Source organism: Mauremys reevesii, linkage group 11, assembly GCF_016161935.1.
Source record: "Mauremys reevesii isolate NIE-2019 linkage group 11, ASM1616193v1, whole genome shotgun sequence".
NCBI lineage: Eukaryota > Metazoa > Chordata > Testudines > Geoemydidae > Mauremys > Mauremys reevesii.
The window spans coordinates 57,888,902-57,905,202 of NC_052633.1; the positions used below are offsets into that span (position 1 = coordinate 57,888,902).

Here is a 16,301-nt window from a genome sequence, read left to right on the forward strand (position 1 = left end):
TGGTGAGTTTCACTCTAAATATTTAAATCACTATGAGAATCAAATATTTGAAGTGTAAGACCCAAATCACCCCAGATAACTTAAACCTTCCTTTGTGTTTGCAATTTCCACATTTAAGAAATCAAAGAAAAAAAAAATCAGACTGTAATCATACAACCAGTATTATATTTTTGCAGGAGACCATTATCTAATAAACAAGTCTGTAAACCTTGCTAAAAGTTATAGTATTTATTATCCAGACAGTAATCTGAATTTAAGAACCAAATAAGAACCAAGCAAAACATGGTGGAGTTGAAATCAGTATTCCATAACTTATTACTATGTTATTTTTGTACCAAACAGCATTCTCCTTAAGAACTTGTAAAATACTTTTTTTTAAAGATTTAATATCCTATTAATCTTGTATTCATTGCAAAGGTATCCTAGAAAAGGCACTCTGTGTTCATACTTCAGAATGCAGTAAATGGACTATAAAACAAGGATTTTTTTTAAACTTCATCCATTCAAAACACCTCCCCAGAAAAAGTCCAAATGGAAAAATGATGTAATCAGCTCTACCATCATTCCAACAGTGAACTGAGTGCTTATTTTTAGCAAGTCGTTTAAAAAAAAAAAAAAAAAAAAAGACTACCACACAAAATCGCAGATACACACAACACATGCAGGGTTCCCCCTAGAAAAGTTTGAAAGTGGTAGCTATTGTATATTTAAGAGAGTAGGGTTAGAAAGCCAAAACAAGATACCCTCACACTTTGTGCTCCAAATCCTTTAAACATACTAAATACATTTTCAGGATTTCTGTATGTTGGCCCAAAAACCCCCCGGTACTTTTATACTAGAGAGTTTTACATCTGTTGAACTTAAAACTGGTCACTGTGTTTTTAAAGGACACACTTTTGAGATGTGGGGAATAAAAACAAGGGGCTGAACCTAAAGGAGAAAGTTGTTCTTACCAGCTATTTATTTGGGTCCAGTGAGAACACTGCATGTGGTTCAACCGAGAATGAGAAGGTGAATAATTAGTGCACACTTAAGAATACAGCAATTGTTTTACCTTTTTCTTAAGAGCTGACAAAACTTAAAATTATACATAATAAATTAAACCAAATATAAGCAAATCAATAGTCATGATTTTCCATTGCTGTAATGTATGTTGTGCACTGCCTTACTGGAAAAATGGACATTTCCACAAATGTAGATATTCTTACAGCACAGTGTTTGACATTTTTTGGTACAAAGTGTGCTATTAAGCTTTTAAAAAAAATCTTCAGAACAAAATCCTTAAGCTCGCATTAGATAGCTGTATGTTGTAATTTAGAACAAGCTGAACTGGACAATCATAATTACAGTATTGAATATTCAAGTCACTTTGTATATTAGAGCTGCAAGTTTCAACAGCGAGCTTGTTCATGAGGAGTACGAATATATTAGTTCTAATTTGTTATACACACTGCAGCAAAAATGTCACTATTTTGGAGGGAACACGGACCCTTATAAACCCTAACATGAAGAATGCTTACAAAAATCTTAATTTAGATAAACATTTAAAGAAAAAATTGATAAATGATAAACTGTTCCATAAATAGAGTCCAGTAAGATGCCCCCTGTACCGTTCAGACACTTGTCTAAGAATGCTTCTGATTTTATATTTAAGCCACATAAAGATTAAGTTCAAACAGTGTGTGCAAGCATTTGGAGATTTGTTTTTTTAAAAACTGGACTGGGCACTTATTTTCGGTTGGTCTATGCTAAAGGTTTACTTGGTAACAAAATATAAAAACATATATACTTTACCCTCCTAAAACTTCCTTAGGATTAATTCAGAGAAATCTTAAACAGATTAAGAAGGAGAGATCTTTTCAGAAGGTAAATCTTAAATTTCATTTTTCATGTAAGTCTACAGGCAAACTGAAGTCTTTATCTTAATAATGTGTTTATACATTACAGTGAGATCCCCTCCCATTTCCCACTTTTAAATGCAATCTTGCCAAACAACAAATATAGCATATTATTACCCTTACAGTAAATTCAATGTTATAACTCGGGAAACATTTAGAATGTGCACTACTGCAGATCTCCCCCCCCCCCCCCCATGTAAACAAAGCTATCAAACACTGAAAATGTTGGTATTAAAGCTAAGGTTCATATAATAAAGAACTGGCCCATGATAAGCAGTTTACAAATGTTTCATCCTTTTCACATTATGCAGAATTTCAATACCATCCACAATGCTAGTACAATAACTGAAATGCTAGAAAAAGCAAGTCTATGCTTGCAAATATCATCTGACATTTCAGGGACCTATTCTTCCTACTATATGTTACTTCCACTGGTGTGAATGGAAATTGTGCACACATGTTGAGTGGAGAACAGACCCTCTTCCAAAGTTTTGTTTTGTCATTCACATGCCTTTCTCAAAAATGTGAAAATATTCAACATAGAACATGAGAGTTTACAATATTCACGTTCAATTAAGTCTTCAAAGACATGCTTTTCTTGTTCATAATAAGAAAACTAAATCCCATGTGGCTGTGGGCATCTTAAAATGTATTTAAAAAGTTACGCCACAATTACCTGTACCTCATTAAGTCATCAAAAGCAAAATATATATGTACCACACAACATACAAAAGTTACGCATTAAAAGTGCATATTCAGAATCCATTTGGCCCATTTCTTAAATTTACATTTGGTCATTCTATGCATCCTTTACTTTTCTATGTAACCATACATGTGGGATATAAATATTTTTTTTTCCAAATACAATACTATTCTCTCTTCACAGAAAAATCTTTACCTCTCACCCTATTCTCCGTTAAATGTAAACTAGCGATGGACCATAAAGAAACACAGGCAACAGGTTTATTATGTGTTTCTTTTTTAACGTTTGTTGGACAGCTTTGACATACACACAATAGGCATTACAAACTATATTGAAAATACATTTTTGGGCCAAACCATTGCATATTTGCCCCCACAATGAAAAATAAATTATGTTCAAAGCAGTATATTGCCATTAACAGCCTGCTGGCATCCTCTGTAAGTAAACTGGTTCTCCCTATGTATTGTACTTGGACTAGGGGCATGTTATGTGCCTTCAGTTCAAGTGCTTTTAATGAGAGTCTAGTTGAAACCTTCCAGTTAGCACAGAACCAAACTATAATCTTCTTTTTTTTTTTTAAATAATGGAAGATCCCTTTCAAAAGTTAATCTTCAGTTATCAACTTTACTGCATTATGGAGCTAGTGCAATCCTGCATAGCCTAGTCAAAAAGACAAGGCACGATACAAAAAAATCAAGATACATTAGACTATATGGACTAGAGAGTCATTGAAGATAATTTAAGGCCTTTCAGTGAATTAGAGAGTAATCAGTCTAATTTAAAGCTGAGGATTAAACCATAAATTATCCAACTGAAAAGCAAACAATAGGCTTTTTCAGCTTCTGTTCTGTGGACAAGGATAACAAAAATTCTTGTTATGGTTTGTGAAAACACCTCTGGACATGGAGGAGTAGAGTCATTTCAGTTTCTCTAAAGTTCATGGAAGATTTCATGACTGCTTTAGCCGTTTGCGTGGAATGCCAAACTGTGGACACTGTGCAGATGCTAACGCTCGAAAGGCCTCTGCCACTAAGTGAGGATGAGAGTGGATCATGGACTTCCAGCCTGCTGTTTCCATTATGTCTGTTGCTTGGCTGAAAACAAAAAGTTTAAGAATAATCTCAGTTAAAATTTATTATGTCCATATAATGCTGAATCCTAGAAAAGCGGAATCTGGAAAATACTTAGAATGATTTGACATGTGGAATGCTGTAATTGACTATAGCTGTATGTTATTTGTAACCAACACTGTATTCGCTTATACTTTAGTGAAATTACAGATTAACTGGAAGAAATATATCTAGCATTGTTCTGCAAATGGAATTTTGCCAGAGTGAAATGATCTATGCCATGCCTTCAGCCGAGACTATACACCAATTGTGTGGCAATCTTTAAGAAGAGTATCAACATATTTTATATGCCAGTTATAATTCTTCACTACTGAGCTCAGTGACGCTGTGGCAGTACATGCTGTATCCCGAGGGACATATGGATATAAAAACCTTTTGTTTCAGGTGAGTAAAGGAAAGGTACCCTTAGAAACCGTTCAGAAGTTCCAGCTCCCCTGTGCACACTTTGGTAGAAGGCAAGAATTGACAGGCCAGGCCAACTCCCTCCTCAAGACCCACTTCAGTTACAATACTTACAGGAAAGCAGGCAACCAGAGAGAGCTAGGTTGTACCGCAGGAGAGGATAGCTGATTTTTATATCTTTGTTTTTAAAGTTATCTTTCTAAATGATCTGGAACAGTCAAACTACATACCAGCTAACCTAGCTAACTGTGTGATCTTATCTATCTAGGTTCTTATACAGATGCCCAGCACTGGTAATATGTTTGTCGCCTTATTTCTCCCTCCCCTTCCTGCTTGTCTCACTTATTTGTTGCCTCTTCTTTCATATTAGAATGAGAACTCTGTGTCTGCCAGTGTATTTGCAGAGTGCCTGATACAAGAGAGTCCTGATCCTGGCTGGGGCCTTTGTACTCTGTCATCATACACTCCCCCCACCTAGGGCCTCTTACTTTGCTGCAGAGAAACTTGGCAGACCTATATATAAAGGGAGGAAAAGATGCATTTGCACAGTTTGCTGCTGCTCTCTCACTGCTCCCCACAGCAGCAAACTGAACCAAAGTGAGTGAGTAAAAGCTAATGTTGGCTGCTGTTGTCATCTTCTGGCAGAGGACAGACTAGCCGCACCTCTTTTCCTTTGTGGAAGGGAAAGTAAAGTGGGTGAAGAACTGTGAGGAAGTATCTCCCAGAAAGCAAGGCTGCTGTTGCAGCAGCTTTACTTCACTTGCAATCTGCAGTTATCTCAATCATGTGAGAATGAAGGTGGAATCTATGTTTACAAAGGACGCCCTCCACTGCTAAACAGACTATAGGGGGTTCGTCTTTACTCCCCTGGCAGTCAAAGGAGAGTGTGGCTTTCTTGTACTAGTGGGTAATTTGGGATGCACTCCTCTGTAGGAAAAGGTAACTTTAAACTTTGTGAATCATTTTACTTACTTGCTATTCCAGTTTTTCCCATCTTTACACCCAAGTTGTCTAAGAACACTGCACCTATGACAGGGGAAGTTATACAAAAACATTTAGAAGGAAGGGATATTTAAGTACAGATATTTAAGACATTATTTCAAGTGTACTAAAGGAACATTACTTGCCTGTTAATAAAATCTATTGCTTGTGCTTTCAACTGTTCTGCGCTGTGCAAATCTGCGAGGATAAGAACGTCAGCAACGTTTTCTACTGAGAGGTTACTACAGAGTGCCTCCTCACACATGACCTTCAGCCGTTCCAGTGCATACTAATGAAAGAAAAAACTATACTAATCATTCTTCACACTTATTCTTTCTGCTGTAATCTGTAAAGTATAACAAATCTAAAAAACAATTTGCCCCAATCCTGTGAAGTGTTTAGCACCATTCCTGATGATTGACTAGTGTCCCTCACAGGAGAATTATTAAAACTGCTAACTTAAAATTAATTTACTTCACCCCCCCCTCCGTACTAACATGAAGAAAAGCCATAAATAATATTATTATTATTTAAATATTATTCCAGTTCCTATAATCATATCAGATCAGATCACTGGTTCAATAATCTAGTAAAATATTTGACAGTGTCCAGTCCCAGAAATTTCAGATTAAAGTGCAAGAAACCTCAGAGGAAAATTATGTAAAATTCCACTGGAGAAGGTTCTTCCTAATCCCTGCCAGTGATTTGCTTATTCCCTAGATAAAACATCCATAATTGCATTAATAGACATATACATCTTTTAAACTCCTCCTAAGCTCTTACCTTAATGGTACGCTGTGGCAATGAGTTCCAAAGGTATACATGAGTCCAAAAAAAGCCTGGTCAGTTATAAATTTGTTGTATTTCATTAAATGTTCAATAATTCTTGTACAATGTAAAGGGCGAATAAGGAGTACCTAATTTCCCTATCAAAAGCTTTCTTTTTTGTATACCTTTATAATAACCCCAACCATTCCTTTCAGAAAGACATTCTTTTATGGATGCCCAGCACTGGAAATATGTTTGTCACCTTATTTCTCCCTCCCCTTCCTGCTTGTCTCACTTATTTGTTGCCTCTTCTTTCATATTAGAATGAGAACTCTGTGTCTGCCAGTGTATTTGCAGAGTGCCTGATACAAGAGAGTCCTGATCCTGGCTGGGGCCTTTGTAAACTGTCATCATACACAATAGCAGTCCCTATAAGAAAATGATAGGTACTATGCAAATAAAGTATCACAATCTGTCCTTAATTTAAAGAATCCCAAACCTGAGCCACACAATACAGAATTTTTTCCATGCCTCAAATCATTTAGTTTTCTCATCTCTGCACCTCTCACATACCTGCTATATTCTTGAGATAGGGTGACCAGAACTGAACCCAGCAATCTAGGTAGAGGTATGCTATTGATATGTAAAGGAATCATTTTCTGTATTCTCTTTGGTATCGTATACATCTTAACAGTTTACTTTTTGACCACTGCTGCACGCTGAGCAGGTTTTCATTAAGCTGTACATAACAGCGCCCAGATCTTTTTTCTGTGTAGTTACTTTAGAATCCATCATTTGTATAAGTAGTTCCAAAGTCTCCATGACAAATTTAGAAACAATGGCTGCACAAAATATTGACGCTGCCACATGTATGTATTACTTTTTATTTGAATTTTATTTATATTAATATTTATCTGCACAAGACAAAGGAAAACTCCACTGCTTTATTTCTTAGCCAAATGTTTCTATTCTCAGACCACATTATTTTTATTTTAGATGTATTGTTGTACTGTTATCTAGGGTGCTTCTATTTGGATTATATAAATAAAAGCCAGTTATGATAAAGCCATCCCTAGCAGGCAAGATAGAAGTTTAATAGAGTTGCTTTTGTAACATTGCAGAACTACTTTTTCAGATTATTTTTCATTCATGAGAAAGACAGAGCAAGCAGCCTTTGGCAGTTTCTAGTTATTACATTCTCTGTATTTAGCAATCATGCCTTCGATAAAAGTCTTCGTTCATACAGAAACACTACTTCTCCAGTTCTCTCCACACTTGAGTGCCTTTAACATCTGTCTCGAACTCAATGAGATCTTGAAGATGAGGCACTGTCAGAGAGAGGTATGAGAAGAGACCGAAACTACTATATCATCAAAGCCTGGATAGCACTAATCCAATAGTTCAGAAGGAATTTAAGAATGAAGTTTTTAACAAATTTAGCCACGTCAGTGCTGTATGTACGTTAAAGAAGGTGCTAGGGTTGATCATGGGAGCTACAAACCTTACTTCAGTACCAGGAAAATTACTTCAAGATACAATTTCAGGTTAGCATAATATAATAAACAAACCAGTACAGCTTCCATATAAGAAAATATCTGCTTCTCTAAGCTAGTGGGAGTCTTTATGCAAAATCAACCAAACAGTTGGTGAAGGACCTGGTAACACAGCTACATTATTGGGCATGACAACAGATAATATGTAGACAAGTCTAAGGTAATGCATCTCAAAAGGAACAAAGCAAACAGCTCACATATGGCTATACCCACTTAGAAGAAAACCACTAAGACTTCATAGTGAACAGCTAGATGAAATTTCAGCTCAATGTGCAACAGCAGTGGAAGAGAAAAAAGATATTACATTTGTACAGTATTTGTAAAAGATTTTGGAATAGTATGTTAAAATATGAAATGGTCTGCGAACACCTTGAATACTGTGTTGTTGTTTAAGTCCCCCATTTCAAGAAGGGAAGAGCAGAAGGAGGAATGTTTCAGAGGAACAGTGAAAATATTTAAAGGGTAGGCTTAAAGGGTAAATATTTAAAGGCAAGAATTAAGTACAAGGACAGATTAGAATTATTTAGGGCAGTAAGAAGACAGAAAGATGTTATAGAAGTAGTAATGGTTTAGAGAAGGTGGTCACATTAAAGCCCTGTTATTCATCCTGTCTCATAATACAAAGATCAAGCACACGCTTTTGTCAATACTGATTTTCTAAGGATATTTAATGCTCCCCCAATTTCTTGGGAAAAAATCTTGGTAGTACATACTCCTAGCAGCCATGGAAGGTTTTATACATTTCTAATCTTCCCACCATTCAAAAATCTGTCTCCCTCCAAGCCAATCCATTTCTAATATCTGTTGGTGCATCTGTTTATTTTTCTTAGATATCAATTGTGGTAGTATTTAAACAATTCAAAAGATACATTTTTAGAACAGGGATTTCTAAAACAACAATTCTGAGGACTTTAAGAGCTAATTACTTACTTTGTCTGCAGCTGCCAACAAGTTGTCAGCCATTTTGTCAAGGTTTGGTGCTTTCCCTGTGTAAATGAATCTCATCATTTCTTTAAAAACCTCAGGGTCTACATCATTTATTTCTACACGATTCTGTTGAATAAAAACAAAAAAAGGAAATCCATAACATCTATAAATTTTGGAGTAAAAATTTAAGATCACCTGGCTTGCTTATTACAAGTTTTTATTTCATATCCACCATATAGAATCTTACAAGGTTACGTTGGCACTTCTAGATTCAACTATAGACCTATAGTCAAGCTCCTCTTTTGCCAGCAGCTTTACCAGTTAGTCATACGGACATCATAGCTCCTTTTAGATGCGGCTGGATTTGTATGGAATCTGCAGTGCAAAAGTTATCTGAGAGTATATACAGAGAATCCTAAATATGGTCTATGGAGTTTTTAAAAAATACATCCTGGCCTGGATTTAAATCCATCAACATTCCTTTGAACAGCAGAGACTACATGTACTGGAGAGAGCAAAAAGTTAGCCAGCAACAAAAAGGAGAGTGAGCCTTAATTTGCTCCGTTTAACAGGGCCAATTTGTTCTGAAAGTGATTCTTAAAGGAGACCTGGCAAAGACTGTATTTGTACCTCACCTGAATCCCACAGTTTAGGGCCCTCCATTAAGAAACGTCTGGCCCTGGTCTTTGCAAGTTAGAACCTGAATTTCATCAGCATCCCTAAATACAGCTGTTGCAGTAGCATAGGGTGTTGAGACACAGGCTGTAAAAAGACAAGGACCAGGATCTTGAAATGGATACAGAACTGGAAATGCCATTATGCATTTTGAAGCAGCTGTAGTTTTAGTACAGGGTCCTCCTCACATGTGGGATTCACTTACAAGAGGAAACATCATTGTTCCCTGCAGGACTCCAGATGAGAACCTTCAGTGAAAGTGAGAACTGCCCATTAAAAATCCTTTGGGCTCTAACCAAGAGCAAAGCGTGAATCCACATTAATGAAATTCCACCTACTGCTGCTGCACCATGCAAGCTCTTAGCAGCACACCATTAAAAACAGAGTTAATATATATGCATATATGTTTGAGCTGTGCATATCCCTATAATCACAGACTCATGTTCACCAAGGCTCAATGGGACAAAATTCTTTTGCAAGCTATCCTAATATTGCCACAGAATTTAACTCATATCTTCATGAAATGCACTTCATATTCCATTTCTCACTCCCCAAAAACACCCAATGATGGTTTAGTTGAAAATCCTCATGAACATTAAAATTAGTCAGTGATATTCAACTATGGATTTTTTATTTTTTGCTAGGTTCTGCAAATGATCCAGGGGCTTTCGCAGTTGCATTGTTATCCAGGTGGCCTGCCTCAAATCTTACTTCCCATGTATGCTAAGGAAGAAGGAAGCTTGCAACCAACTACAGGCTTGAGCTGCTGTGGTGTTCGCCAGGAAGTCCAGCTGCCCACCCTACATTTATGGTTCCCTATTGTCATAGGTCTCACCCCCACTTAGAGCTGTTGGGTTCCAATATGGGGACCTGCATGAATCCTTCTTCTAAACTAAAATCCTAGTTTAGATCTGGTAAAGCTGCCACCACCCAATCAGGTACGTGGATTGGGACACAGTCCTTCCCCAAAATCCTTGGGGATCCCAAGAGCCCCAAATCCATGGAGTTCTTACACCCAGGAGAAATAAACCATTCCCCCCTGCTTCCTCCCCCCTCCCTTTTCCTAGGAGAGACACCGGGATCTAACTACAGAGGAATGCCTCCCCTTCCCCTGAGAATCCACCCAAGGAAAGGTCAACCAAGTCCTTAATAGAAAAGATTTATTAAAGAATAAAAAGAAAGTAACTTGTCTCTGTAACCCAAGATGCAAAAATACAGGGTCTAAACTTATCAATCTCTGGAGAGAATCCCCCCTCCTTTCTTTCTCAGTAAAAGCAAAGTAACAGCAAACAGAAATAAAGAATTTCCTTCAGCAAACACACAATTGCAAATGTAGAAATCAAATTATAAGACTAATCCGCCTTTCTAATTAATACTCACTATTGAACAGTAGGAACTACTCCAGGAGAACTTGGAGACATGTCTGGCCTCTCTTAGATCCAAAAAGAGAACACTCTAACAAAGAACACAGACAAAGGCTTCCCTCCACAGAGATTTAAAATTATTTTGTCTCTGATTGGTCCTCTGGTCAGGTGGTCATCAGGTACTGCATGTTAACCCTTTACAGGTAAAAGAGACCTTAACCCTTAACTATCTGTTTATGACACCTATGCTCCTTGGCTGCAAGCTGGAGTCTATCTTGCTGCTGCCTAGCTACACGGAACAGGATAGAGAGCATGCCCGTCCTGTGATGAGATTAATACCGTCCTGTGGTGAAAACTTGAGAGCTGCACAAAGATGAGTGCAGCACCAGCATGGCCAGAGCAGCTCAAGTGTAATTTCGCAATGTGGCCATTCTCATTTGAGCTATGCTAGCCTGAGAGAAGATAACTTGAGTTACTGACGTAGGGTGGCGTCAATTCAATGATACCTTGAGATATTTATCTGATTAACATAACTTTTCCATGTTAAATACTCACTTTTATCTTTATCAATCCATGAAGTACAATTGTATAAGTTTTTCCTTTTCTTTGGAATCAGAACGAGAGTTTCAGTCATGCTTACCTTTTTGCTTTCCTCCATTTCATGTTCAAACATTGCATTAAAAACTGGCGAACGAGCTGTAGCAAAAGAATTAAGCATTAAATACAATTAAATAGCAGGATTTTAACATTTTTATTTAATAAAACAAAAATGTTACAATACAAAAGTTAAAAAAGTACCTGCAAGGACAGACTTATGAGCTTTGAATTCTTGTCCTCCTACATAAAAACTGCAATCTGTAAATCTTGTGGTTTCCCAGAGATTCCCTAAATCTTCTGCTAGTCGACATTCAGGTACCTTCAAAGTGTTTGTATTAGACTGTCCTGATATATTTACTGAGTCTTGGACCACGCTTACCTAACAGAAAATCACAGTAAGATAGAAACTCCTTCATAACTGAATCATTAAATTATAGCACCTACACTAGAACTTGAGTAATTCTTAGACAAAGGAAAAATATGTTTGGTGCTTCTGTCTCTCACCCACAACCCTAAACCAGTCAAAATGCAATAGTGGGAAAGACTACATTTCAGAGTGTCTAGGTTTTATAAAAATACTAGAGCCAAAGAAACAAACCATTTAAGAAGAAATAAGATTTTTCTTTTCAATGATACAAACATTTGTTCATTTAGCATAGTTATCTGACCAAGACAAAAATCAAAAGCATGATGCCACAAACAGCATGATAAAAAGGCCAGAGATTAAATCAAAGGCAGACACTATGCTTGGGAGAGAAATGGAATCTCTAATTAAAAATTATTGCTATTTCAGAAACAAATCAACAAAATATAAGACCCTTCACACACCTGAGAAACAGAACACACATTCGTAAATCAACAACACTTAAAGACTCTCCCTTTACTGAATCCAATCTGATTACGTGAGCAGAGAAAAAGCAGAGTTTCATAAAAGTGACCCCGGGTAGTTCTTATCAGTAAATTACCTCAATTAGTCAAAATGAACTTGCACAACTTTATTTAAAATGGTAGTCTGATAAAGGAAATGAACTAAATACCAGTAAAATAAAGCCCCTTCATTATTCACTTTGCCTGTGCCCCAGTGGGGCACAAATTAAATGTGGGCACTTTCCTCTTAAAGATTTTAAAAGCAGTTCTTCTAGAAAAAAAATGAGTCTATAATGTAGCATCTAGGCACCATGTAAACTCAAATGTTTGTGCCTAAGATGTGAAATTTGGTTTTAAATTAAGTTAAACCAAGAGGATTGTGAAAGATGTGCATCTGAAGTGGTTCTTGACTTATCTCCCTGTATTTTGCTGGCTTTTTTTGGGAAGGAATGGGAAGGAATGGGAAGATGGTAGTGGAGTTCTTCCGATGTGTTTTTGAGGATATGGCTACACTGCAACTAAAAACCTGAGGCTGGCCCATGCCAGCTGACTCAGGCTCGCAGGGATCAGGCTATAGGGACTGATTAATTCCAGAGTAGACACTTGGGGTTGGGCTGCAGCCCAGGCTCTAGGACCCTGTGAGGTGGGAAAGTCCCAGAACGCAGGCTGCAGCCCATGCCCCAACGTCTACACCACAATGAAACACCCCTAAGCCCAAGCCTGAGCCAGCTGGCATGAACCAGCCACAAGTTTTTAATTGAAGTATAGACATACCTTGAGATTCTGCTCAGAGACTGAACACTATCTTTTTGCTCTATGGTGATTGGGAACAAATGAGAAACAGCTCAGCAGGGGGTCTGACCTGGTGACAAATGCCTGGAAATTAAGCTCCCTAAAGGAGAATAGAGAGTGAGCCAAAGCAGTGCTGAGAAACACTGGACTGGTGCCAGTCCCTGAGATCTCCTCGACACAGTTTAGGAAGGCGTAAGCACGCTGGTCCCTGGTATCAAAAAGGTTGAGAAACATTGAGCTAAAGGATCTTGATCAGTGATTCTCCAAACTAAGCTATAGAAATTTAGAAGTGGAATAAGGTGAGAGCACTCAACTGACTGCTCTGTTTGGATCTCTAGACCCACAAAATATGGTTCAAAGGCAGAAGGATGTGGCCAAGCCCCATGGACATGTGTGAGTTGAACAATCTAAACTTCATCTGAGCAGTCCAAATGTCAGATAAGGAAAGGAAGGATGGTCTAGTGGTTAAAACACTAATGTAGAACTTGGGTTCAATTCCCTACTTCGCCACAGACTTCATGTGTGACTTTGGGCAATTCCCTGAGGCCTGGGCCTATACTACAAAAATGCTGCCAGTTTGTCAGGCTACAGTGCGGGGGGCACACCTCACACACCCTAACCAATAGGGTTATTCTGGCCACCCTCACTGTAGATGCAACAAAGCTAATGTCATTTAGGAAGGTGATGTAGCTATGCTAGCAGAACTTTTTCTCCTGGCTTACATTGTATCTACACAAGGGGGCTCTGTCCATACAGGCATACCAGCCATGGCTCTGTAGGTATTCAAGGCCTAAGCATGTCCCTGTGCTTCAGTTCCCCCTCTGTAAAATGGGGTACACTAGTACTTTCCTATCTCACAGGGATGTTGAGGTGATAAAAACATTAAAGATGGTGATAAACTGATATTATGATAAGAAAGGCCATACAAGTACCTAGGTGATATAGACTTTTTCTGGATCGTGAACTATGACATTAGCTTAAGTTAACAGGATATTACGTAATTTTTTCATCTACACAATTTTAACATGTTAGGCTACACATTTTAAGGATAATGAATTAGCTACTTAAATATTACATACTGACTCCAAAGTTAAGTTTCACAATCTCTGCTATAGCCATAATGATTTGTATCAGTTTCTGGATGCCTGTTACAGAGGCGTTTTTTCTATGGCTGTTTTAAAACAACCCTGAACTATGTTTCTTTCTCCACCCCCATATAAATCCTTATTATCACGAGTTTATGACTCAACCATTAAAAACTTCTCAGGGCAGAAATTTGAAACTAACACATTTTCCTAGTGAAAACACAGCATATGGGGCTTTAGTATTACTGAAGAGACCACCATGCAAAGTGGAGGGCCACAGTTAATCTGCACATAAATGGTGCAATTTGGTAACAGTCCACATAATCCCGAGCATTCTCCCATTCACCGACAATCACACCATCCCCACTACACCACTCATTTCTTATGTTAGGTTTATCTTTGTCTTCTCCCATTCTTCCATCGTCCAGTCCCCTTTTCCTTAGTCCCTTCTTTATGAGTCTATAAGAATGGAGAAAGATTAAGGCCAGAAGGTATCATCATGATCATCTAGTCTGACTTCCCACACATTGAGGCCACAGAACTCACCCAACCATTCCTGTCATAGACCCATAACCTCTGGCTGAATTACTGAAATCCTCAAATCATGATTTAAAGACTTCAAGTTACAGAGATTCAACCATTTTACACTAAAGTAGAACCTCAGAGTTTTGAACATGTAGGGAATGGATGCTGTTCATAACTCTGAACAAAACATTATGGTTGTTCTTTCAAAAGTTTCCAACTGAACACTGACTTAATACAGCTTTGAAACTATTATGCAGAAGAAAAATGCTGCTTTTAACCATCTTAATTTAAATGAAACAAGCACAGAAACAGTTTCCTTATCTTGTCAATTTTTATTTTTATTAAACTTTCCATTTTTTTTAGTGGTTTACTTTTAAACACAGTACTATACTGCATTTGCGTGCGTGCGTGTTGAGGGGGCGGGGAGCAGCTCTGTTGCTGCCTGATTGCCTACTTCCAGTTCCAAATGAGGTGTGTGGTTGACCGGTCAGTTCAGTAACTCGTGTTTGTAATGCTGAGGTTCTACTGGAGTTTAAACCTGCAAGTGATCCAATCCCTATGCTACAGAGCAGTGTTTCTCAAACTTTTTGTGCTGGCGACCCCCACTGGACTAAAAAAAAATTGTGCAACCTCCATCCCACACCAACACTTGAAAAAACTGCAACCCCCTGCCCTAAATACCATTGAGTAAATTATGCATAATACTCAGGACTGGCATGAGAGGGTGGCAAGCAGGTCAATTGCCCAGGCCAAAGCAGGCCCTGCAAAGCTAAGTTACATGCCTCAGCCCCGGGCTACAGGACTTGGGCTTGTGCCCCGGTTCAGGCTTTGACCTGAGCCTCACCATCTGGGGCTGAAGCATGCAACTTAGTTTCAAGGGGCCACCCCCTAATGCCAGCCCTGCACTTGTGCCCCACCAAACCCAGTCCATTATCCCCCAGGTTGAGAAACTCTGCTGTAGAGGAAGGCAAAAATAACCCTAGGATCTCTGCCAATCTTGTAACATGGGAGACCAGAATTGCACAAAGTATTCCAGATGAGGTGTTACCAGTGCCTTGTATAATGGTACTAACATTTCTCTATCTGTACTGGAAATACCTCGCCTGATGCATCCTAAGATTGCATTAGGCTTTTTCATGGCTGCATCGCATTGGTGGCTCATAGTTATCCTGTGATCAACCAATATACCTAGGTATTTCTCCTCTCTGCCGCTTCCAACTGATAAATCCCCAGCTTATAGTAAAAATTATTTTTGTTAGTGCCTACGTGCATGACCTCGCACTTTGCGCTATTCAATCTCATCCCATTTCTATCACTCCACTTTTCAAGGTCATCCAGATCTTCCTGTATGATATTCTGGTCCTCCTCCTCCTCTATTTTGGCAATACCTTCCAACTTTATTATTAGCAACCACAAATTTATATGAATTAAACTGTAAGAGGGGTTTTTTTTTTGTTTGTTTGTATTTTTTAAATGCCACTGAAGGTAGAGTTTCCTATTTAAATTTTACAAAACTGGCATAGGCAAAAAAACAAAATATTGAACATATTAGAAAATATTCTATTCAGGATATTCTCATTTCTGATAGAATATCCTGTAATATTGAAAATTAAGGCCATAATCCTGTAAATGCTTCAAAAGGTACATAAAATTACTCACAGGAATAATCCCATTGACTTCAGTGGGCCTACGCTTGCTTAAGGTTAAGAATACACAAATATTTGCATTTTTATTGAACTCAATGATAAAATCTGTGTCATTTCAAAACAAAGTTGCTCCAATATTAACAATGAAAAGTTATTTAGACTTTCAATATGTAAACAAAGTCATTATGACCTTTTTTAGATGTACAAGCCAAGGATTTTATTTATTTATCTGTTTTAAGATTCTATCTCTCCTAAACCTGTATTTAGCCACCTCAGAGTAGGATTTTCAAAAGCACCTACATGACTCACTGGCACAAGTCCCACTGTCTTCAAACTACAATCCTGATAGAGGAGTGTGGCCCAATGAAGCAATTCAGTTTCTTATCCA

The 16,301-nt window shown here is 37.9% G+C and overlaps 1 protein-coding gene across 4 annotated transcripts in view; it reads right to left on the minus strand.

Moving 5' to 3' along the window:
• Nucleotides 1-213: 213 nt before the first annotated feature.
• The window catches only part of SPOPL (speckle type BTB/POZ protein like), a 57,083-nt gene continuing 40,995 nt past the window's right edge, over nucleotides 214-16,301 (minus strand). For 2 of the 4 annotated variants that reach the window (XM_039494602.1, XM_039494604.1), the window contains 6 exons: nucleotides 11,200-11,377; nucleotides 11,042-11,097; nucleotides 8,366-8,488; nucleotides 5,261-5,403; nucleotides 5,106-5,159; nucleotides 214-3,695 (listed from right to left, as the gene is read on the minus strand). In XM_039494602.1, coding sequence (XP_039350536.1) covers nucleotides 3,551-3,695; nucleotides 5,106-5,159; nucleotides 5,261-5,403; nucleotides 8,366-8,488; nucleotides 11,042-11,097; nucleotides 11,200-11,377 — 699 coding nt within the window. In that variant the 3' untranslated portion in view covers nucleotides 214-3,550. Of the gene's footprint in view, nucleotides 3,696-5,105; nucleotides 5,160-5,260; nucleotides 5,420-6,144; nucleotides 6,312-8,365; nucleotides 8,489-11,041; nucleotides 11,098-11,199; nucleotides 11,378-16,301 lie in introns of those variants that run through there. The other 2 variants (XM_039494605.1, XM_039494606.1) reach the window with 2 other exon arrangements.